General features: G+C 41.2%; 2 protein-coding genes across 4 annotated transcripts in view; both read left to right on the forward strand.

Annotated features, from left to right (window-relative positions):
* The first annotated feature begins 1,993 nt into the window (after positions 1 to 1,993).
* On the forward strand, positions 1,994 to 7,997 carry uchl1 (ubiquitin carboxyl-terminal esterase L1 (ubiquitin thiolesterase)). Of its 2 annotated transcripts, XM_063476049.1 has the most exons (9): positions 2,238 to 2,347; positions 2,445 to 2,456; positions 2,893 to 3,021; positions 3,452 to 3,593; positions 3,840 to 3,925; positions 5,485 to 5,532; positions 5,847 to 5,916; positions 6,007 to 6,065; positions 7,025 to 7,997. In XM_063476049.1, exons 1-9 carry the CDS (start codon positions 2,315 to 2,317, stop codon positions 7,106 to 7,108), a joined length of 663 nt encoding a protein of 220 aa, XP_063332119.1. In that variant the 5' UTR covers positions 2,238 to 2,314; the 3' UTR covers positions 7,109 to 7,997. The 2 variants fall into 2 exon arrangements, with proteins under 2 accessions (XP_063332120.1, XP_063332119.1); XM_063476050.1 differs by lacking the exons at positions 2,238 to 2,347; positions 2,445 to 2,456 and adding an exon at positions 1,994 to 2,019.
* A 1,295-nt stretch (positions 7,998 to 9,292) lies between these two features.
* The window catches only part of LOC134629080 (LIM and calponin homology domains-containing protein 1-like), a 34,009-nt gene continuing 20,612 nt past the window's right edge, over positions 9,293 to 22,689 (forward strand). Inside the window, exons 1-8 of one of the 2 annotated variants that reach the window (XM_063476051.1) lie at positions 9,293 to 9,718; positions 19,299 to 19,369; positions 19,481 to 19,550; positions 19,640 to 19,746; positions 19,835 to 19,865; positions 19,963 to 20,073; positions 20,527 to 20,654; positions 21,289 to 21,359. In XM_063476051.1, coding sequence (XP_063332121.1) covers positions 9,608 to 9,718; positions 19,299 to 19,369; positions 19,481 to 19,550; positions 19,640 to 19,746; positions 19,835 to 19,865; positions 19,963 to 20,073; positions 20,527 to 20,654; positions 21,289 to 21,359 — 700 coding nt within the window. In that variant the 5' untranslated portion in view covers positions 9,293 to 9,607. The remainder of the gene's footprint in view (positions 9,719 to 19,298; positions 19,370 to 19,480; positions 19,551 to 19,639; positions 19,747 to 19,834; positions 19,866 to 19,962; positions 20,074 to 20,526; positions 20,655 to 21,288; positions 21,360 to 22,689) is intronic. The other variant, XM_063476052.1, reaches the window with a different exon arrangement.

Raw genomic sequence — 22,689 nt, forward strand, 5'->3', positions numbered from 1 at the left:
CACCCGTATGAATCATTGATACAAGACAGGATGGATCCATTCCTTCATGTTGTTTAGACCAAATTCTGACCCTACCATACAATGTGGTACCCAGTATGGTCTTCTGCTACTATAGTGTTTTATGTTTTCAGATATGCTCTTCTATATACTTTGGTTGAGATGAGTGGTTATTTAAGTCACCTTTTTCTTACTCTCAGCCCAAAGGAGTCTGAACATTCTATGCATATTATTTTAATGGCTGATTAGATATTTGCATTAGCAAACAGCTGAACAGGTGCACCTCATGGCGTGGCCAGTGGGTGTATTTTAAAGTCCATTCTCCATGAATAAAACATGCATGCTGTAACCACAGTGCATTCGTACATGCAAGTACCTTAAAGAACCCAGTTTCAGGACACACTAGGCAGCACATTGATGAACACAAGCTGAGCTTTCATGGAAAACGTAACTGAAATCAACAAAACCGAAACAGAAGGAACCAGAAAGACAACACAGGCAGTAAAATTGGTTAGCCAACAACTTGCAGAGGAGAAAATAGGACTACAAATAAGGACCATAACTACAGGTGAATCCAGTGAAGGTGGAGTTGATAGCGAAGGAAAACAAACACAGAGGAAGTAAAATATGGGAAGACCCACAAGGAACAGCAGTTACCAAAATACAACAGGAAGTTACTACAAATGAAACACAAAAGGCACACAGATGGAGGCAGTCTTTCTATCTTTCTATCAGTGTGAAGAAGTTTAGCTACACATGAGATGTCAGAGTCAGATGATTCATGAACTATGCAGTATGAAGGAAACAACATATTTTCATCAAGTAAAATTTTCATATGCACAAGTGTACTTGTAAGATATGTAATGTAATGTTGACATTACATTCATCTCTTATGTTATTGTGCCATCAGGTGGAAGGCAGGAGAAAACGACACTATTGCACATACAATTTACTCAGCAGGTTAGTCTCACCTAAACAGACAAGCACCTGCATAAACAATCAGGTGATAACACAGGCATATAGGCCAGAATCACACCAAAGGAAGCAAACAGATGCAGAAAAGCAGGGAATATAAGACACAAGGAAACAATCCCACTGGAACCCTGGGCTAAGGTCATATTTAGCAACTAAAGTCTGTAGAGCTTTTCTTCTTTATTATTATAATAACAATTATAATAATTTAATATTATTTAAAGAACAACAACACAAGCAGATGAATAGTTAAATACATTATCCTGAACCAGAAAATCCCATGTTTGGAAAAAAAAAGGAAATAAACAAATCAGATTTTCAAGGACATTGCACACAAAGATTTCATACAAGTAAAAACACTGAGATTGTTGTTGTAAGAAAAACACTCTTTAGACTAACCATCCAGTTCTAGGTGTGGCACAACATGTGATTACAAGTTTTATCAATTCAGGTTTTACTTACTACAAGCTATAAACTCCTAGCTTCATTTCATATGTAAATATGCTGTTTAGTTACTAATAAGTGGTTGTTTTTAAAGGAGAAAGGCTAAATAATAATAACTCTCTCTGGTAAAGAGACCAGAATAATAGTATTTAGGTATGGGAATACATTTGATCATTTATTATTATTAGCTTTGGTTATTTATTTATTTTTTCAAATATGGTTATTTGAAAAAGTATTATTTCTTCATACTGACTTTTTCCACGTTGATTATAATTGTCATATAACATAGCGAATTACAAAAAAAAATAATCTGTTTCTAGTTTTCTCTTAAGTGGTCTGTGGAAACAAGGACTACAAAGGGGGAATAAACGTAGTCTGTGCACTACAAATAAATATAATTAATATTGCTATGACTGTTAGCTTGTTGCATGTGCAGTGAACAGGAGTGCAAGTAGCAAAAACGTTGAACAGGTATAAGAAGGCTGCAGTTTAAATCTTATTTAAGCGTTAGAGGCTGCACAAGTATTGTTGATAGGGAGTCATCAATACGTCACACCTACTTTCTAGAAAGAACGCGATTTACTCGGAATGATCTCGTATTTAGAGGTGTCATTTCATGAATATCTACTTTTATAAACGTAAAGGTCTTTCTGAGATGTACTTTGGTATTCGGGCGTGTAAAACGTTAAATCTGGCGTTTAAGTCTGTCTGATATTTGTCCGGTAGTTTGCTAAATCTGTGCACCGAGGGTTATTTGCTCTGGGCCCACCCCCGCGTCTGTCGGTAAGTGGTATGATCAGCAGCGATAAATAGGGGTACACGCGCGGCTGTTCGCTGTAGTCGAGATAGGACATTGAACTAGAGAAGTGATAGCTGAAGTGATAGCTAAACTTTAGCAACAATGGAGTGGACCCCGATGGAAATCAATCCGGAGGTAAGGAAATGTGTGCTTAATTACAACCGTAATGCTTTCAAAGACAGCAGACTTTTGTCTTACCGCTGTCTTTTTTCGTTTGTTTTTGTCGTTTCAGATGCTGAACAAGGTGCGTATGAAATTAAACGTTAGCCGCCGAGTAATGGCGACATGTTAGTAACCATTGATTGACCCAACCGCGAGGTAAGTTTCACAGGGGCTAATTAGTTTAGAGGGCTGTTAACGTGTTTCCAACATTGAAACGCCACCAGGCCAATACGAAGCACCAGTATACCAGTAGAGGTGTAGTTGCATCGCCAACTATCCAGGTAAAAGCGTTAATTGATACTAAAAAGTAAATATCGGGGTTAACAAGAGTTTGACCGTTATCCCATATTAACGGACAGTAGCATCCTTCCCGCGGCTGTCCCAGTGTCTGGGCTAAAGGGTGTGGCCTGAGTGAACCAGCATAACGCAGCATCTCTGAGCAGCTTCTGAGAGCATCGTCTGCCAGTGTGCAACTGTTGGGGACTTATTCTTTATTCCGTCATCGTTGTGCCTTTCAGATGATGGGAAAGCTGGGCGTTGGTGAAAGCTGGCGCTTCGTCGACGTGCTGGGGCTGGAGGGTGAGCAGCTCTCCTCCGTGCCGAAGCCGTGCTGTGCCTTGATGCTGCTCTTCCCCTTAACGCAACAGGTAACGCCAGGGTGGTGGCGCTGACTACTTCCTGGAAGGGTGGGTCGAGCAAGTGAATATTGGCCGTATCGAGTGGGGTGACGCGGAGATGCAGGGAGGGCATGGATAGAAAAAAAACTCCTAATGTTATTTAGATGGGTAGAGGAGTGAGAGAGAGATGGCGACGAGGAAATGAATCAGCAGATGCTATCACTACTATAATTTTGAATGCAAATGTTTAATATTTTTTCACATACTAAACAGTTTAAACATACTGCAGTTAATAAAACAATGGGATTTTTTTTTTTTTTTTTTTTTGATGGTTGAGATTTCCTGACTCGGCTCATTTTAAGTGGTAGACCCACTGCACAGTATTGTCAGACTGATGATGACATGCTTTTTTTCTTTCTTTCTTTTTTTTCTTCCCCCCCTTTTCCCCCCTGTATGGCAGCATGAGTCTTTCAGATCTCAGCAAGCTGATAAGGTTTCAGGAGGTTCTGAGGCTTATTTCTTGAAGCAGACAGCAGTCAATTCCTGTGGCACCATTGCCCTGCTGCATGCTGTGGCCAACAACAAAGACAAAATGACTTTTGGTGAGTACAAGAGGGATCTGGCGCACCAACTGAACATGTTGTGTGAATAAATATTTAAATTGGGGACTAAAATAATTCTGCCTGTGGAAATTTTCCTACTGGACTTTGCAAATCTGTTTCTATAAACTGCATAGAGGAAGTATACTAAATGAAAGGTTAAACAAAAGAGTGCTGTTACCCCATGATTCAGCTTGATGTGCATAATCAATCTTCCTGGTATATCTAAGCTAATGTTGACATTTTCAGATGGTGCCTCTGCCTTGAAGAAATTTCTGGATGAGACAGCAAATATGTCTCCTGATGACCGTGCCAAACATCTGGAGAAAAACCAAGTAAAGTGCAGTTAAATTATTTAGTCTATAATAAATCTGATTTGGTAGATGAGAATCAGAATACTTTAATAATCCCTAAGGAAACTGGGATTATGGTTGCTCCAAGACAGTAACAGTAACATACTGAACTAATTAAATAATATGATACATTACAAAGTTTACACATTTAAGAAATGGCTCTAATATATACAAATCGCTCAATTATAAATATCAAGAATATTACAGAGGCGAAATATATGATTGACATTAAACTCTAAACTGTGAAACTTTGTCATTTGTTATTTTACTGTAAAGCATGTGCCACGGGTGTAACTATTGCAGTGTGCACAGTGTATTATATGGATGAGTTGTAGAGGGAGATGGGCAGGAATGATTTCCTGTGTCATTCAGTGGTGCTTTTTGGTAATCTCAGTGTCTCACTGAATGTGCTCCTGTGACTAGCCAGCACATCATGGAGTGGGTGAGAGGCATTATCCAGCATTGTCCTTATCTTGGACAACATCCGCCTCTCAGACACCACCCTAAGGGAGTCCAGCTCCGTTCCCACAACATTACTGGTTTTGCGGATCAGTTTGCGTCTGTTGGCATCTGCGACTCTTGACCTGCTGCCCCTGCATGCAACAAAATCCTGAGCATTGTCGAAAAGATATCGAAAGACCTCTGCTGCCGCCTCAGAAAATGGAGACGACTTTGGCCCTTCCTTTAGAGTTCAGTGGTGTTTTTAACCCATTCCAGTTTATTATCTGTGTACTCCAAGGTATTTATGGTCCTCCACAATGTCCACATTGACCATGGATTGAAACGGGTCAAGGGTTTCCTGGTCCTCCTAAAGTCCACAATCAATCTAGATAACTGGAGTCCAGCAAATAATGGAGATTATTGGGACTGCTGAGAGACATTGACACCAAAGTCTAATTGCTGGACAAACTAAAAATTAAAACAAACTCGAATCTTTTTATCCTAAAGTCTTCACATCTAGGAATATTAGATAACTTGTACAATAGTCTGTCTGTAGTATACTTGTGTCGACCAACCAAATAAATGTAATGGCAAAGTATTATTGTATAAGGGGCTCATCTGACCTGAAATCAGATCAATTGAACAGGGAAACTTGCAACAGTCCACTTTAAAATGGATGCTTTAAACTTCAGTTTGAAATGACTTGTCCTCCTTTGTGTATATAAAAAATGCTATATTGTGCAAACATTTTTAATATCACATAAGTGTATGTGTCTTTATATTTCAGTGTCATATCTGAGACTAGTCTCTGCTAGCAAAGTTGTAGTAAAGTGAAAATGAGTGAATATAATGGCCTAGAATTTCTAGAATGTTGCATAATGGAATTGGTTTTTAAGGCCACTTGGGAGCGCCACATACTGCCAAATTTTCTTTAGATCTAGTAGGTTCACTTATATGCAAAACACTATTTAAAAAAAAAAAAAACAAAAAAAAACTTTCAAACTTGTTTGACTGCCCTGCTACTTTTTTTATTTTTATTTTTTTAAATGGAAGTATTATGTTTCATTAGTTACATCTTGCACGTTCTTTCCCCCTTTTAGGCAATCTTTGATGCTCACAATGAGATTGCTGCACAGGGCCAGTGTCGGGTAAGGCGTTTTACCACAACATCAACACACTGTACCACATTCAGACCAAACACATGTGATGCAGGTCAATGTTAGACCTGTGTTGGACAACTTCATATGAGATTGCTGTTATGAGCCGATCAGTTTGAGTCTCAAGTTTTATTTCATTAGCTTCCAGGCAGTTACATTGTTATAGACCACATGTGAGATGGGGTGCGGGCTATTAAAGAGATCAGACGATATATTTAAACAGAAGTAGTTGTTATGGTATCTTTGGGGTTTTTTTTTTTTTTTTTTTTTTATTAAAGTTATTCATTCTGTCTCAACCTTCAAAGCCAGAAGCCGATAAAGTCAACTTCCACTTTATTGCCTTCGTCAATGTAAATGGACAGCTGTATGAATTTGGTAAGAATTTGGCCCTATGCACAATCCTGTAGTTACTGTCCCTGTATTTGTTTTACATTGTGGATTCTAATATCTTATTTATATCTTAAGATGGGAAAATAAAAGGACCAGTGAACCACGGTCCTACCAAAGAGGAGTCCTTTGTAATGGTATGTATATCCAGTTATTGAACTTTTCAGTTTTTGAACGTTTACAAATTGAAAATCACAGTCATTGTTCTTTGCATATCAACGGAGTCATGTATTAAATTGGAGAGGGAGTGTGAATGAGAGTCTGTCAAACTGGGCTGAATCAATTTGTATATCTGATATACAAATTGCTGTCATTTAAAATGAAGTTAAATTGCTACATAACCTGGCAAGGAAATGCAAAAATGTGAGTTTTGCAATTATTCATTTGCTTCTTAAATTTTAATTGGACTATTTATGATTGCAGCAAATGATCACAAGGCAAACCCACATGTATGTGAGATAAAACCGCATCGTTAAATGTGGTAATTTGAGAACTAGTTATGGTAAAAGATTTGCCTCTAAAGTAAGAATTAGTATTCAATTTAATTGAAGTGCAACAAGCTGCTTTGTTTTTATGAACATCTGCTTGTAATGCATTACTACTACCAGAGGATGGCAGTATTGCACCTGGCAATGGTGTTGAATGCTCAACAAGTTCCCAGTTAATACCACAGTATTGTTTTAAAAATCACCCAGCTACTAGGAAGTTGAATACCTTCATTCCACTATGATATTACACTGAAGTGGAACTTGCTAGACTGCTGCTTTCAGAGCTACCTACATGCACAGCATGTAATGCTGTTGAAACATTTAGAGGATTTTCCCTAAACTGGTTCAATTTAACTTAACATGGATCTGTTAACTGGCAGCACTAGACCTCATTATCGGGCCATTTACGTCAGTGATATTGCCCAGACCTACTAAAATATGAAAATATCAGCAGTAAAATAAACGTTAATACAAATGCACTTTAGGACAGTCTCTCCTCATATTCTGAGTAGTGCACTCCCATTTTAAAATTACTTGATGTATTGATTAAATATAGTGGATAAAGTTTTGAATAATTAGTTGACATGTCATCTTTTGATCATATCTAGGATGCAGCCAAAGTGTGCCGTGGATTTATGGAGAGGGAGAAAGGTGAAGTGCGCTTCTCTGCGGTGGCTCTCTGTCAGAATTAAGATGTTCAGTAGGACACCAAATTGTAAACCAAAATGTCCTGGAGCGTTCACATGGCAAACAATCAACAGGCAACCTGTGTGCACATACATCTGCAGACACTATGCACTAAAGCACATTGTTTCCACATTTCTCTTATTTCATGAACAAAGCCTTGTTTAGCATTAACACATGTACACAAACGCAATCAGAGCCCTTTGTTCTGCAGACACTAACAGTACAAGCCTGTCCATACAGTTTAATGTGGTTTAGCTGTGAATCTGTACACCATGTGGTCATTACCACTGCTTGTGTGCACATGTCTGCAAGTTTTTTTCCACTGCATCTGTGTCAAACTCAGAAGACTGATGTTAAAATACCTTTTGTGCCAACAAGTGTGACAGATGAGACAAAAGATGTTGAGGGAAGTTTTGTTTCTGAAGCCCTTTAGTTTCTGTGTGGTTGAGTTCTTAATCTGATGTTCTGCTGAATAGCCCAAATGTATCTGTAGGAATAATCAACCATTGTTTAGAACAAGGAAGAAACCTTCTCACTGTTTTGAAACGTCTCTGGAAAACCGAGGTTCTTTCTGATAAGCTTGAGTTTAGTGTGATCGCAAATCAGTTCAGTTCATTGCTGTGTTCAAAAAATGAACAGGCACCTTATTTAAAAACCTAAGGATCCACAAATGATCAAACGCATATACCCTTACTGTGCCAGTTTAACAGATAATGCAACTTCCAAAGTAAAGTAGGGACCATCTGAAGTGCTACTGTATGTTGGTTGTTGTGCAGTGCTGGGTGTCTGGCTGTGTTTGAATTGTTTACCTTTCTGCACTTTCAAATCCTATGTTGCTGTCGTTATATTGTTAATACAGCTGTGGGAATATAATAAAGCAACTGTTGTCTCCTTGTCCTGTTGTCCTGTCTCCTAATATCCATTGGGTATCTTTAAGAAAACAGTACAGGGAAATCAACTACTGCTGAGAACTTTTCTATCCCTGCCATTACTCTAACATTACAGGCTTTTAGCTGACACACAAAGTGAAACCTTTGTCTTGTGATGTGGTTAAACAACCTCCGGCTCATCCTGGACTGCACTTGGCTGCTGTCCAACTTCAAAGGGTGAAACTAGAGGAGGAAAGAGCTGTCTATAGCACCTCATCATTGTGCTTACATAAGACAGTCTGTGCTTCAGGTGAGCAGGCAGCATACTGGCACGAGCAACACTTCATGTTTTGATAATAAACAAAGGAGCATGACAGTACACTCAGGCAGTTAGAGCGGAAATATTGCATTTATTTCTTACTCAGAGAATGTCTTTCTGAACAGGTCACTGGATCCAACATAACTGGTTTGACCTGCCAGCTGAAAAAGCCACATTTAAGCTCAGTGATCTGAAACAGCTGTTATCACCAGTGCTGATAGTTACACATGACCAATCCATTCTTTTTAGTCTCTGTGTGTTAAACTCCAACACATGCAACTTAAGTTGAGCTATAACTTAAATTGACTAACCTGGTGGTGCTGGGACTGGAGCTCACAGGTTCTTGACTTTTTTTGAGTCTGAAGCAGGACCTGATGTGGGGGGCAAGAACCTGTTACCCTGCACACTCACACCCCTCCCAATCGTTTTAGTGCTTCTTTTTTTTCAACGTATACATGATGTCATGTCATTAATTATGGGAGAGACTTCAATATTGTTACATTATTAAACTAAAGACTGTTATCAGCTGTAATATAGGTATTGTATCTTGATTATATCATGCTTTGGAGATTCATACCAAACAAATCTGATTTTGTGAATAATTGGAAATGATGATAAAAGGGTATTCAGACTGAATAAAAATAAAATCCCGCATTCATTTTTAAAATCTCAAAGCTTAGCTTGAATTTAAGACGACAGTTTCGTAAGAAATTTCGCACAGAAATTTGCGAACATGTGAACCATAAGTACCCATGTGTGGCTCCAGTCCAATTGGATACAAGAAAACGCGCTGACTTTAGCTGCCTGTGATTTAAATACTGCAGTTTTACATTGCTATGGTGCTCTTTGCTTCACATTTTAAAGCCTACAGTCTACCTGTGCTCAGGTATGACCAGTCCCCTTCAAACACATTATGGGTCACCTTCGAACAGCCCCCACCTCCCTTATCACTCTCTCTCTCTGCCTATCTATCTCGACCTCCCCCGCAGAGATTCCTGCCTGCGCGTTCACGTTTCTCGAAACGCGCGGCGGGGGCCGACTAGGACAGAAGCCTCGCGCAGTTCGGCGGAAAAGAGTCGTTATTATTTTTAGCGCCTGGTTCGTGTTTCGCGAGGAGCCGCTTCTCTGTCTCTGCGCCACAGTCTGCGCAGAGCTCGCGCGGAGCACGAGAGGACCCGCCGTGACAGAGCGCGGAGTTGCGGGGGAAGCGCGCGAGGACGAACATAACGGGCTCCGGACACAGACCATCTGAAGGCAGCCTTGTCACATATCACGTATCACCGTATCGTCCGGCTTTAGTCTCGGCCTGTCCGGAGATGGCTAGCCCCGCTGCCTCTGGAGATTCACCGAATGCCCCGCGGGAGCAGGAGCCGCTGGAGCAGCACCATCCCGAACCAGTCTGTCGGGAGGCTCAGAAATGGATAGAGGTAAGTGAGGAGAGGGGGGCTCAGAGACGCTCCGGGGCCTGCTGCTATTGCACACCGGGGACATAAACGGGTCATATAGCCACACGCTGTGAGCGGGGATATAAATAATCACCCCCAGGCGCATCGTCACCTGTTTGGGAGGAGGGGGACGATGCGGTGTCCGTGTGAAAAGTTTTCACCTGTGCCGTCGTCCTAATGACACTGAACGCCAACACCTGCTCTGTAGGGACTTTAAACGCCGCTCGGGCTCGAAAATAAACCGTCATCATGAAGTAAAAGCTCGCAGAGTGTCTGTTTGTGTAGGGACGATGGAGCGCCTGTTTTCTACTTGCTAGGAGGAGAAACGCCCCCCTTTTTGAGGCGCGAGGGGATTCCGGTTGCCATGGTTATGAAACCGGGCCAGTGTTCACGCACGAGATGCTTCACTGTACCCATGGTTGATCGCATCGGATGAGATTATGATTTGCTGCATCGCTTCCACCATCATCTGCTCGGATACAGTGCCTCCTTCCATCAGCCTGAGCGGTGAATCACGGTTTGCCCGCGGAGCTGCTGCCTTATGACCTATTTTATACCTCCAGAGCGGCTCAGCTACCTGCCAGCCAGCATTTCAGATAGAGGAGATAAAGGACTGGAGGTGCTTCAAAATGACTATTTTTATTTTTTTTTAATGTTAAGTTTTGGCTTTAGCCTCACACCATGCTGTGTTTTCACAAGACTCCCACAGACTGTGCTGGCTGTCCTGTACATTAGCCAGTTTGCCACAGGCTCTGGTAGAGAGAGAACAGGATGCTGTTATGGATAAAGCCCCTTAAAATGTTTAACTTTGTTTCCTACGTGGTCCTACTTAGAAGAGATGTAAATACAAAATGCATCTTTAAAATTATGATTGAATTTTTTAGGGGAAAAGGAAAATCTATGAGATACCTCTATATGAAATCATAACTGTCCCTCTTGTTAAATCAAGAATTAACTGTAATTAATCACATTTTTTTTGAAAGCTGAGTACAATTTCACTAGTCACTGCCAGGCCTGATTACTGTCACACCTGTTGAATCACTTAGATAGAACCTGTCTAATAAAGACAGGTAGCAAACTAAAGGAACTGAAGGATCTCAACAAACTCATGATTTAAAGAAACTCAAGAACAGCTGTGAAACAAAGTCAATGACATATATCAGTCTGGAAAGGGTTACAAAGCCATTTCTAAGGCTTTGGGACTCCAGTGAAGCACAGTGAGATCCATTATTCACAAATGGAGAAAACTTGGAACAGTGGTGAACCCCTCCCAGGAGTGACCAGCCTCACAACATTACTCCAAGAGCGTATTGATGATTCATTCAGGAGGTCACAAAGAACCCTGAACAACATCTAAAGAACTGCTGGCCTCACTTGCCTCAGTTAAGGTCAGAGTTCACGATTCAACAATAAGAAAGAGTCTGGACAAAAATGGAGAAAAAAAAGGAGAAACCCACTACTGACCATAAAGAACACAAAGGCTCACATTTATTTAAAAAAACAAAAAACAAAAACATGTTGATGAACCCAGAGACAAAAAATATTCTGTAGTCTAACACAAAAGTTTTGGGACGCTTTAAGTCCTGTTACATCTGCATTAAACTAACAGTATTTCATGAAAAGAACATGATAGGTAATAGCCAAATGCACCAGCAAGTCCTTCTCTGAGTGGCTTCAAAAATAAAAAAAATAAATAAAATGAAGGTTTTGGAGGAAGCTTCATCAAAGTCAGGACATAGGCATGCTTGAAAACCATCCAATGTAGGTGAATTAAAACAATTCTGCAAAGAACAGTGGGCCAAAATTCCTCCACAGTGGTGTGAAAGACTCGCAGCCAGTTATCACAAGTGCTTGATTGCAGTTCTTGCATCCAAGGGTGACAGAACCAGTTATTAGGCTGAGGGGGCAATTAGGATAGCTGTTTTCCCTCAATCATCATTTAAAAACTGCATTTTGTATTTACTCGAGTCACCCTTTTGCAGTTGGACAGCAGCAATTACTTTTTCACAGCACTGGAGCTCACACTTGGTTGAATTTTAATATAGAGTAAGTCTCCGTGTCCTGTCATCAATGAGATATGAAAAACTGCAGCAAAAATGGAAATCAGAGAGTAAATAAGAGCCTAAAAATGAGTCAGTAAACAGTGACGTTATTGAACCTGTTTTAAAACGCTGAAGCTCGACCAAATTTGAAGCACAGCAAGCTCTACATCTATTTTGTCCTCAGTAGTACTTGTCCTCTTTTAATGACAGTCCTGACGTCGAGGCTACAAAGGGTTACATCTATACAAGAAAGCACACCTAATACTGAATAATACTCATGTTTGTGTCGAGGAGAAGCTGGATTCAGGAAACCTTCATAGCCAAACAGTTCGCTTAAGTGAACAGGCCTTTAATGAGTACATACAGATAAGACTGAAATCCAATCAGAGATTAAACAACCAGCCAGTGCACTCAGTGTAACAGTGGCTCCTAATCTGGAGGTCAGGACCCCATGGGGTTGCATAATGATTAACAGGATAGAAGAGTAAAAGGACTGACGGTCCGTTAGCTGCATTAGTGATAATGGGGTACTTCTGGTTGTTGTCAACATGAGAATAATGGATTTGTTTTAAAGATAATTCATAGATGAGCTCAGATTTGTTGAGTTGCAGATTTGTTACTTGTTCATCTTTATAATGTTTGAAAGCTTTATCCATAACTTGGAGTATTCATCATTGTATTTCAGGCTGTGTGTGCTTTATTTATATGCACCCCATTTATTGTGACTTGTATAATCATTTAATAAGCATTAGATAAATAACTTTACATACGCATTGTTGTGTTGCCTCCAAACTTGTAAATACAGTAGTATATTCAAAGTACTGAGATGAGAATTTAAAACACAGTACTGTGTCTTCATTGAGAAGAAAATAGGTCTTCAACTTTCAGATTTATCTTAACACTCTAAATCTTGGAGATAACAGTCATTTTTAAGCCCTTCTGCAGTTGGCTGAGTCCTCTTTGTTTTTTTGGGACCATCTGTCTCTTTCATAACTACATATAGAGCTTCAGCACCTGATAGTTTTTGACCCTCCACTGTGGACTGTGTTAGCTTTTCCCTCAGCAGCAGGCACAGTCTAGTCTAGGTTAATGCCCACCTCTTAATCTTAATCTCTCCTGCGTCTTTGCTCCGTGTTCCTCTCGCTTTGTCGTCTTCCTGCCTCCTAATACTCCAGTTATTTTCAGGCTGCTCAGGCTCAACCTATTTCTGGTGGGGTATTTTTACACTCTCACAGGTGGGGATGGTGATTCAGAGATGACCATGCCACCAAACACTCCCTGCAACTTGTTCAGTGCCTGTCTGCCATGTCTGTAAACTATGCAAAGTGTATGCACACTCACGCATGCCAATCAGCTATGCATGATACTCCTGACAGCCTTGCACACTCCTCGGACACGCCCCGGTCGGGTGACACCGGTCACTATGGGAACATAACATGGGCAGGCTCTCAGGTGTCGCTCTTTCCAGTGGGGGCAGTAGGCTATATATCATCAAATGACCCGAGCAGGAAATTCAACTGGCACCAACAGGGCCTTTCTATCTGTTTATAGACAAGACAAGGCAGGAGTGTCACAGGGCTCATACACACAGTCTCAGCTGCTGAGCAGGTTAAACTCAACTTGAACCTCAGAGACAAACGTGAGCCTCTGCTTTCATCAGCATACACCACATAGCAAGAGATAGAGTCAGATGCATGGGGAATAAACTGAAGAATGTGTATGCCTGAATAAGTGTGTGTGCGTGCACGTGTGTGTGCCAAATGTCACAGCTGTCCGAGTCAGATTAACGCTGATAGTCTCAGACAGCCAGCCGGGCCTGCATGGGAGAGTGTGAGAGCATGGATTCATGGATTTTCCATGCATCAGATGGTGAATGAAAGAATTTCAAAACACTCGCACAGGCTCGTTGTTAGCAGAGGTTTCTTTGGTTTGTGGAAAGTCACTCTCATGTTTTACACAACACGCACAAAAACCAAATTGTGACAATAGATCGACTGGATGTGCTAATGTGGTATTAGTCTCTAGTGCATGAAACAGTACTACAGTTTAAGGTTCAAAGCAGATGGAAATCTACACACAACCATATTTTTAGTGAAATATTTAAACAAGTATTATTCTTGTTGACCATGTGATTAAATTTTAAGATGTGGGTCTATGTAGTGAACACAGCTATTGTTTATCTACAAAGTACAGTTAAATGTAAATTAAGTTATCAAAAATGTCTAAATATGTTTTTTGGAAGCTTCAATACTGGATGGTACTAGCCTGGTTGACAGATATCAGCTGGCAAATAAGATGACATTTGCTAATGTCAATGGCCGATTAATTTTTTTAAGTATGCAAACCAAGAGGTTTGCATACTTAAAAAAAGTTATCCATCCGTTTTTGAATTGTTGTTACCCTGCTGGGTGGGTGGGACACCTAAGTATGGACACCTAAGTTTGTGAATACGATAACTTCAGAATGAGTTGTGTTGGAGTTTCAAATTGATAACATAGGGATATCTACTAGAAATCTCAGATGTATTCCAATCCTGCTGACCTCAAGGTCAGAGGTCAAATTTTCTGAAAATCTTGTGAACTCATGAATGAGGCGACGTAGGATTTTGAAATTGATGCCACAGGTATATCTACTAGGAGGCTGAGGGGCAAAGGAATCTGCATAGATTTCTTTTTTTCATTGGTACAGTACTTAGTATAATTAACAAATGAACAAAGAGGGGCAGCATGGCGGTGCTATAGTTAACTCTGTTGCCTCATAGCAACAAGGTCCTGGGTTTAAATCCACCATCTGGCCTTTCTGAGTGGAGTTTAGTAGGTTAATTGGTGATTCTAAATTGGCTGTCTCTCTGTTCCTGTGACAGACTGGGGATCTGTCCAGGGGCCCTATGGCAGCTAGGATAGACTCCAGCTCCTCTATGACCCTGATTTCTCATTACTGGCTAGACATGGTTTGGATCTTGTGGGAAAATGGAAAATTCTTTCATTATAAGTTGATATGTTCAATTTGTATTGGGTCTATTTTCACAAAGAAAAGCATCACCTCATTAAAATATGGATGGTTGGATGGATGGATGTTAAACCCAGAATATAAGCTTGGGTGTAATATTGGTCTGACACTTCCTAATCATTTATTAAGTAATACTTGTGTAACAAGTGAGCTGGAATTACATAATGAAGTGCCTCTGAATTTGTATTTAACATAAATTGGGGGGGGGGGGGGGGGGTCACAAGATTACAGAACATTTATATTTGGAAAAAAAATAATATGTAAATTTAACTCAGGAGGTTTTCTGTAATTGCATCTTTAGCAAAGTGGCCCCAAATTATCATCATGTTTAGTCTGGACCTGTGAAACCCTGTCTTTTACCACCTAAATGGATTACAGCGCATGATATTTTTCTCCTCCTCTGCTTCCTATGTGTCTGCTCTCTCATTCTTTCCATCTTTTCACAGTTGTTAAAATAAAGGGTACTTTGGCCTACTTCTGCATCTCCCCTACCCATCTGTGCACACACACACACACCTCAGGGTTTAAGTGGTAGCTGCTGCTGCCATTCACGCAGGGTGAGCAGAGCGATCCACTATGAGCGAGGGTCGAATTACTGTTACTGGCGCTGAAATACCTCCGAGGCCTTTGGCTTGGGTTTTTGTAGCTGACATGAATACATACAATACATAAAGCCCCAGTTCTTCTTTTGGCATCTTCTCTTTTCTCTTCTGCTTCAATATTTTTGAGCTCTCTATCAAAAACATGCACACTTACATTAGTCACTGTGTTTAATCGCTGCATTTATTTCAGTTTCAGCTCACATAACCAATCGTTAACCACCTCCACCTCCCACCCACTGTCTGTTTGCTGTCTCCTCCACACACACACACACACACACACGCACACATGAACTATACAAAACACAAACAGTAGTCCTGCTCTCCCCTAAATACAGTACTCGTCTCTGAGAGTAAATTATACATGGCCGTGCTCTAAATGTTTTACAGTCTTTAAAACACCTAACGAATACCAGCCTGCATTTAAAACCCTGTACTGAGGAGAGACTGCTCCTCTCTTCCTGATGTATCTTCAAAGAGCTGCTTTCATGTTAACACTTTTTTCTTCAAGGGTCAGTTTAGAATTAGAGTTTAGGACTTAGCTAGGAGATGTTGTGTGTGAATGAGGGGCCTCACAAAGATAGACATATAAGCTTTATGTGTGTGTTTCTCTGTGGGTGGGTGAGTGTAAGAGAGTGACACACAGAGTGATGAAAGACAAGAAAAAGAAGTGGATGCCAGTGGGAAACATCTGTTCATCACTTATGTAACAATAAAGAAAAGTGATATTGTTTTCATAGCTACAGATCACTGTGCTTACGTGTGCTCTTCTTCAAGTACAATATGTGCAGTGAAACTAAAAAAGAGAAACTGAAATAAAATACAACGTATTTTATTTCAATTTCTCTCTTTTTTTAATATAATACATTGTAAATGGAGATTGCATGTTCTCTCCATGTCTGCGTGGGTACTCTAGCATCCTCCCACAACCGAATGTACTTGTACATGTACTTTGTGGGGTTAGGTTAATTAGTGATGCCGGCCAATAAATTCAAATGTATTCTTAGTGATCAACTTTAATCTGGTATGAGTGATCTCTTCTGGGGTGATGTCCACAAGGGGTCATTGAATGGTCTGATGAGTATGAAAGACGTAAACATGTGCTATGGCCTGTACAGACGCCCAAAAGAGACCCAGAGATTTGGATTGTTAATGCCAAGGAGGTTTAAAGCTGTTCTCATGAGTCACACACCTTGTGGTTTTTTCCTGTAATTTGCCATCAGTCTGTATATGTGAAAAGCAGAATCAGAGAGTGTCGGCCTGCATTTAACGGTTCGGGTGCTAACTGTAATCTCTGCTAATCTGGATTAAATGTCTAAACAGCATTGGTCTCTTCTCTTTCATTCATCTTTGGCCTCTGGTTACACAACTGCTCCTGAAAGCATGGCGTGCGCGTGCATTGGTGTGAGGGCGGTAAATCACCTCTGGTTTTCCTGATTCTCTCCTCTCCTACAGGATAGAGTCCAAATCAGAGCCTAGGTTAGAGGATTGAGGTTATCGCTGCGGCATATGGGAACATTTTGGATAAAATAGAAAGAGGACACTGAGCAGTGTGTCAGCGACATGGCGTCATTCTAATTTGGTTTCAGCTGATGAAAAAATGCTGGGGGAAGGGTGAGCAGGGAAGGAGCAGGTTCCTCTGTCAGGAAAACAGAGAGGCACAAATCCAGGGCCTGTGTAAGCATGTGTCCTGTGAGTAAATGCTTCACATGTGGGCTGCAAATAATGATGGAAGAACCGCCAGGTGACGCCTTTCTCAGACAGAGAACTATGTTATTTATCGCCAAGGGGAAATTCAAATACCTAGGAGCTCATTTTAAAGAAACAATCATCCTTCCAGTCATAACCATAAAAGGATTAGATGTGTAAAATAATTTAAGAAATTGTGATAAAAACAGGAGGTGCAGTCCATCCAGGTTGTAGCAGGAGGCAGAATGTGTACGAGTGTGAGATGATGTTTTAGGTGGCTCCACTTCCCAGAGAGTGTCCACTGTTGTCCATTATAGGTTTCAGTTTCTTCACCACAGTTTCATACAGGCCTAATGGACATATTTTGTCAATTTTGCTGCAAATTTACAAAAAATTCTCATCTTTCGGGAGCCATTTAAATTTTCTCTCTAGCCCAAAACAGTTGAAGAACATGGTATTGTGACTCGTGCATGATAAAATCTACATGGAGCTGATTTTTTCTGTCTGTTTTCAGATAGCATTATCTCGTGAATGCCTTGTGCTACCATGATAAACCAAATATTCATGTAAAGCTTGTGTTCTCTTCTTTATGAAACCATTTGAATGAAGAGTTATGATCATTTAAAGAGCACTTGTAAAAAAGTGAGTCCAGCCTTCTGCCAAGCAGAGAGTTGGCTTTTTCCACCAGCTTGTCCAGCCGTTTCAGTGGGAAGAAGAGGCGGCTCTGTCTCTTCCTGTAGAGAGCATTGGTGTTCAGCGACCAGTCCAACTTACCATCCAATAGGACCTGTCCTTGCCTTGTATGGAGACTGGCAGATGGGATGCTCTAGCTCTACTGAAATCAACCACCATCTCCTTGGTTTTAGTTGTGTTAAGTGGGAGGCAGCTCCTACTGCACCAGTCCCTGAAGCCCTCACCAAGGTTCCTGTATTAGTGCTCTTGTCCACTACTGATTCATGTCACAATAACTGTGTCATCACAGTATTTTTGCATGTATTTAAAGTCTGCTGTGTATAGTGTTAACATGAATGGTGCTAAAACAGGCCACTGTGCGCCCGCTGTATCATGCCTCACTGTCCCAGAGACACAGTTCACCAGCCTGATGAACTGAGGTCATACTAACAGTTTGTTACCCAGGACATCAGGAAGGGATCCACACCCAACCCCTCCAACTTCTTTCTCAGTATGAGAGGCTGGAGTTTGTCCAAAACACTAGAGAAATCAATACACTAGATTCTCACATGCATCCTGGCTCTCTAGGTGTGTGTAGGTCCTGTGCAGCATGTAAAGGACTGTATACAATGTGGTCCTGGTGACAAAAACTGGAGGGGTCCTGGACATGAAACCTAGACTCATGAGGGGGAGGGCCAGACACTCCAGGGTCTTTATAATTTGGTAGGTTAAGGTCATATATTTTTCCCGACCGGTCAATATACTCTGAGCGCCGGTTTGAGAGAGGATGTTTTCCACTATTCCAGGACCACTTTCCTTTGGCTGCTTCAGGCTCCTCTTCAGTTCCCACTCCAGACACCTGAGCTTCTCCTTGTCCTCCTCTTCGAATGCCTGCTTTTTTCTAGTTAAGGAGCTTTTTCATGATCCAGGATTTATTTATTTATTGGGAAAGCAGCCACATGTTTTTAACTGGAGCCACAGCATGCCTACAAAAGCTAATGTAATCCCTGATGGTGTCCATCCTGCTGTCATTGTCCACAACTATGTTGTTATCCTGTGACTCCAGCAGCACACTCCAGTCTGTGCACTTGAAACACTCCCTAAGACACCCGTTAGCCTCCAGAGACAATTTCTTGAATGAGCGGGTGGTAACAGGCCGCCCCATTACACAGGGTTTATGTGTGGGCTGAAGAAAGACCAGATTGTGATCTGATCTGACAAGTGGTGGTAAAGCAGAGATATCATTCACATTAGCATCTTAATGCTAATCATTGTTTGTTTATTCTAAGTAAAGAGCTGAAAATATTTGCTGATTAATTCTACCAACAGTAATAGAATACCAGTCTTTTTTTCTGTGTTATATAATGTTGTAAATAGAACATTTTGATGAGTTTTGGCCTGTTTTAACTGATCATACAGAACAATCCACAGGTGTTTTATTTATTCAGTGATATTTTAAAGAAATATTCACCCATTTTATGCAAAGAGCTGCTCTCTCTGTGTCCCCATCCACCACCTTTACATCTGTGTTTTCCTGTCCTTCTTCCACAGGCTGTAACCGGGAAGAGCTTTGGAGACAAGGACTTCCGCAGTGCGTTGGAGAACGGCATCCTGTTATGCGAGTAAGCCTGTGACCTCACTTCATATCACTTTTTGATGTCTCAAGCGTCACCAACATGCACAAACTCCCATAAGACTCAATAAATCTTGGCCTCTCCCCCTCCTCTACACAGGCTCCTAAGTGCGATCAAACCAGGACTCGTCAAGAAGATCAACAGGCTGCCCACCCCCATCGCCGGGCTGGTAAGGAGACACTCTCCAGTGTGACACTGATCTCTGTAAATCACCCCTGTTCAAGTGATGAACTGACCGGCTGTTGCCGTCTCCTCCAGGATAACCTGTCAGTCTTTCTGCGTGGCTGCGAGGAGTTGGGCCTGAAGGGCGCCCAGCTGTTTGACCCAGGGGACCTGCAGGACACATCCATACGAGCTAACCTCAAGTAAATGAGTGAATGTGCAAATGTGTGGTTTGTATTTTTTTACAGTAGCAGAGTAACATGCAATAGTAACATACTTCTCTCTTGTTAGGGACTCAGACTGCAACCGCAAACTAAAGAATGTGAGTTGTTATCATTTTTTTTTCTTTCATTAGCTTGAGTATTAGTCTGTTTGGCATTTAAAAATATACCCTAAACCTCCGTGGCTGTCTCTCTCAGGTGCTGAACACAGTGTACTGGTTGGGGAAAGCCGCCAGTGGCTGTGCTTCCTTTAGTGGGCCTACTCTAAACCTCAAGGAGTTTGAGGGGCTTCTTGCTCAGATGAAGTTGGTGAGTGAAATCACTGCAAGGTACAGAAAGGGCAGATGGTGTGGGGGATGGACCTGTTAGTTTCCTGTCTTTGTTGGGGTGTCCGAGATGGGAAACAGGAGATGGATTTGTTTTTGTTACACAACAACACCTGCAGACAGGATATGAAAAATTGTTCAGACTGGATCTGTGGACTCCATTGAATCAAGTCTGTTTAAATAAAATACCCTTTTCTAGTTTTTGCTTCTTAGACTTGACCACCCATAACTGAGCTTCTTCATGCATCACTCCTGCTTCACACAGTCGACTGCATATTAACCTGAGATACCATTAACTTGAGATCTGTAGACTCACTGGTGTCTTTTAAAAAACAGCTAAAAACTCATCTTTTTAAACTTTTGTTTTTATGTTTTAGCTTTACAAATACAAATACAATTTTACTTACTTACTTTACTTAACCTGATGTGTGTGTAGGAGAGCGAGGAAGGAGGGGACAGTTCACAGAAGCGCAGTGTTAGAGACAGCGGTTATGACTGCTGGGACTCTGAGAGGAGTGAGTCTCTTTCTCCACCACGGCACACTCGAGACAACTCCCTAGACAGGTGAGACACATCTGTCAACACTCCTGAACATGCTGTATAATTTGCTGTTGCAGGCACAAGGGTATTTAAAATGGACCTATTATGCTATTCCTAATTTCCTAACGATGGCAGATGCTTATATTAGGCATGGCCAAAGTTTATAATAAAAAGGTCAGTGTATGTATAAGTAATCCCTGTGAGGCTGTTGCTCAGGTTTCAGACTGCTGTCGACATTCATACAGAGTTTTTCGCTTTGTTCTGTATGATGTCCTTACCCACCAGATGTTCACACCTTATTTATAAATTGGGTGGTGGGGTGGATGGATAAATATGGACAAAAGTAATGGTCTATCTACACATCACACCTACAAGAGCTCATCCCACAGAAACCCATGCCATGAAGCATCTGGCACACAGTTTTTGTTCTGATGTTAGAGTGTATCAGAAGAAAGCACTGCTTTTATCTTTGCCAGGCCAGCTCTGGGCCCCGAGCCTTATGTTTGACACTCCTGGTCTACCCTGAGGATTATTTTGAACTGTAAATCAAACAAAGCTACTCTTCTGAGTCCAAGAGTGTTCAAACAAGTGTCCCATCAGTGACTTCAGTTGCATCATGTCTAATGTATTCTGGTATGTGTCCTTTTGTTCTTGACAGTCTGGATTCCTTTGGCTCACGCTCGCAGCACAGCCCTTCTCCCGATGTCGTGAATCGAGGAAACAGCGATGGTCAGTTCTAATGAAATGCCTCTGAAGTGGATCCTGTTTTTATGTTTTTGGAGAGCAGGGTTTGCTTCTTGCCACTTCTGCTGTGTCAATTTTTTTTGCTAAGCTGATGGCCTGCATAGCTCCCAAACGACTCTCAAAGGAAAACTGCAAAAGTGTGGATACCCAAATACTCAACTACAGCATTCCCTTAAATACAAATCCGCTCGTCCAGAATTAGACTCACTGCTGTTCGACAGCATGCTGCTTGTTTAACCTTCATATAGTGCGACCGGTCAGACTGGCTGAGGGCAACAGCTGAATATCACAGCCTGTGTGTGTGTGTGTATGTGCGTGCATGTTTGTGTGTGTTTTGGGACCCAGATGCAGCAGCTGTTGGTCTCAGTAGCAGTCCCTAGAGGTTTGGACCTGTGAAAAGACACAGGCTGAGGTTAACATCCTGCCTGTCACACGCCGTGTGTGTGTGTGTAATGGAGGGAGGGGGTATCGCAGACATCCTGTTTGTGTCTTTTATGTCGACACTATAATGTACCGTATGCTCAGCAGGGTTACAAGAAAAACACTACCCCAAAACCAGAAATAGCCTTATTCCCTACATTTCCTGTAGGTCACGGAGGTAGGAGTAGAAAGGACTTTGTGATGTTGCTATAAATTGATAAAATGCTTAAAGTATCTATAATCATCATGTCACAAGTAATAAAAAAAACAGTGTTACTGTTTCTTTGGCAACATTTAGAAAGAACATTTACACAAAGGATTACCATGTGATCTGTGTCTGAGTGCTTCAGCTGGGTAATGACATCTCATCCATGGGTGTTTGCACCTGGTATAAATAATTGGTACTAATCTCATTATCTTGATCCTGCACTTATTGTGGTTGTTAATGTGCAAATTAGTTATCTAGAGCCTGTCGAACTTGTTGACAAACAGGATTCATGCCAAAGGGGATTGTCACTGACTTCAGTCACTTTTTGTGAATGAAGGCTGGTTGGGCTAGTGGGAGATATTTGCTGTCAGGGCTTTGAGGCAGGAGGCCTTTCTTTGATGTTATTTTCAGTTTTCAGTTGCAGTTTGGTTAGATTTGAGAAATAGCTCTGCTTGGGCAAGTTTAGCAAAAGATGGTGTGTGTTGAAATACACCCTTTTAACAACATTAACCACATCTTAGATTGCAGTCTGGGAGGCAAACTCCTGCTATGTAAGAATCTGATGAGTCTTTTTTAAGCTACCAGGAGGAACTGAAGTGGCCTTTAAAATGTATTGGCTGCATTTAAATGTCGTTTCTCTTCTCCTGATAAGAGTCAACTACAGAGTGCATCTCAGTGTCAGTGAAA

This window comes from Pelmatolapia mariae, linkage group LG6, assembly GCF_036321145.2.
Source record: "Pelmatolapia mariae isolate MD_Pm_ZW linkage group LG6, Pm_UMD_F_2, whole genome shotgun sequence".
NCBI classification, from domain to species: domain Eukaryota; kingdom Metazoa; phylum Chordata; class Actinopteri; order Cichliformes; family Cichlidae; genus Pelmatolapia; species Pelmatolapia mariae.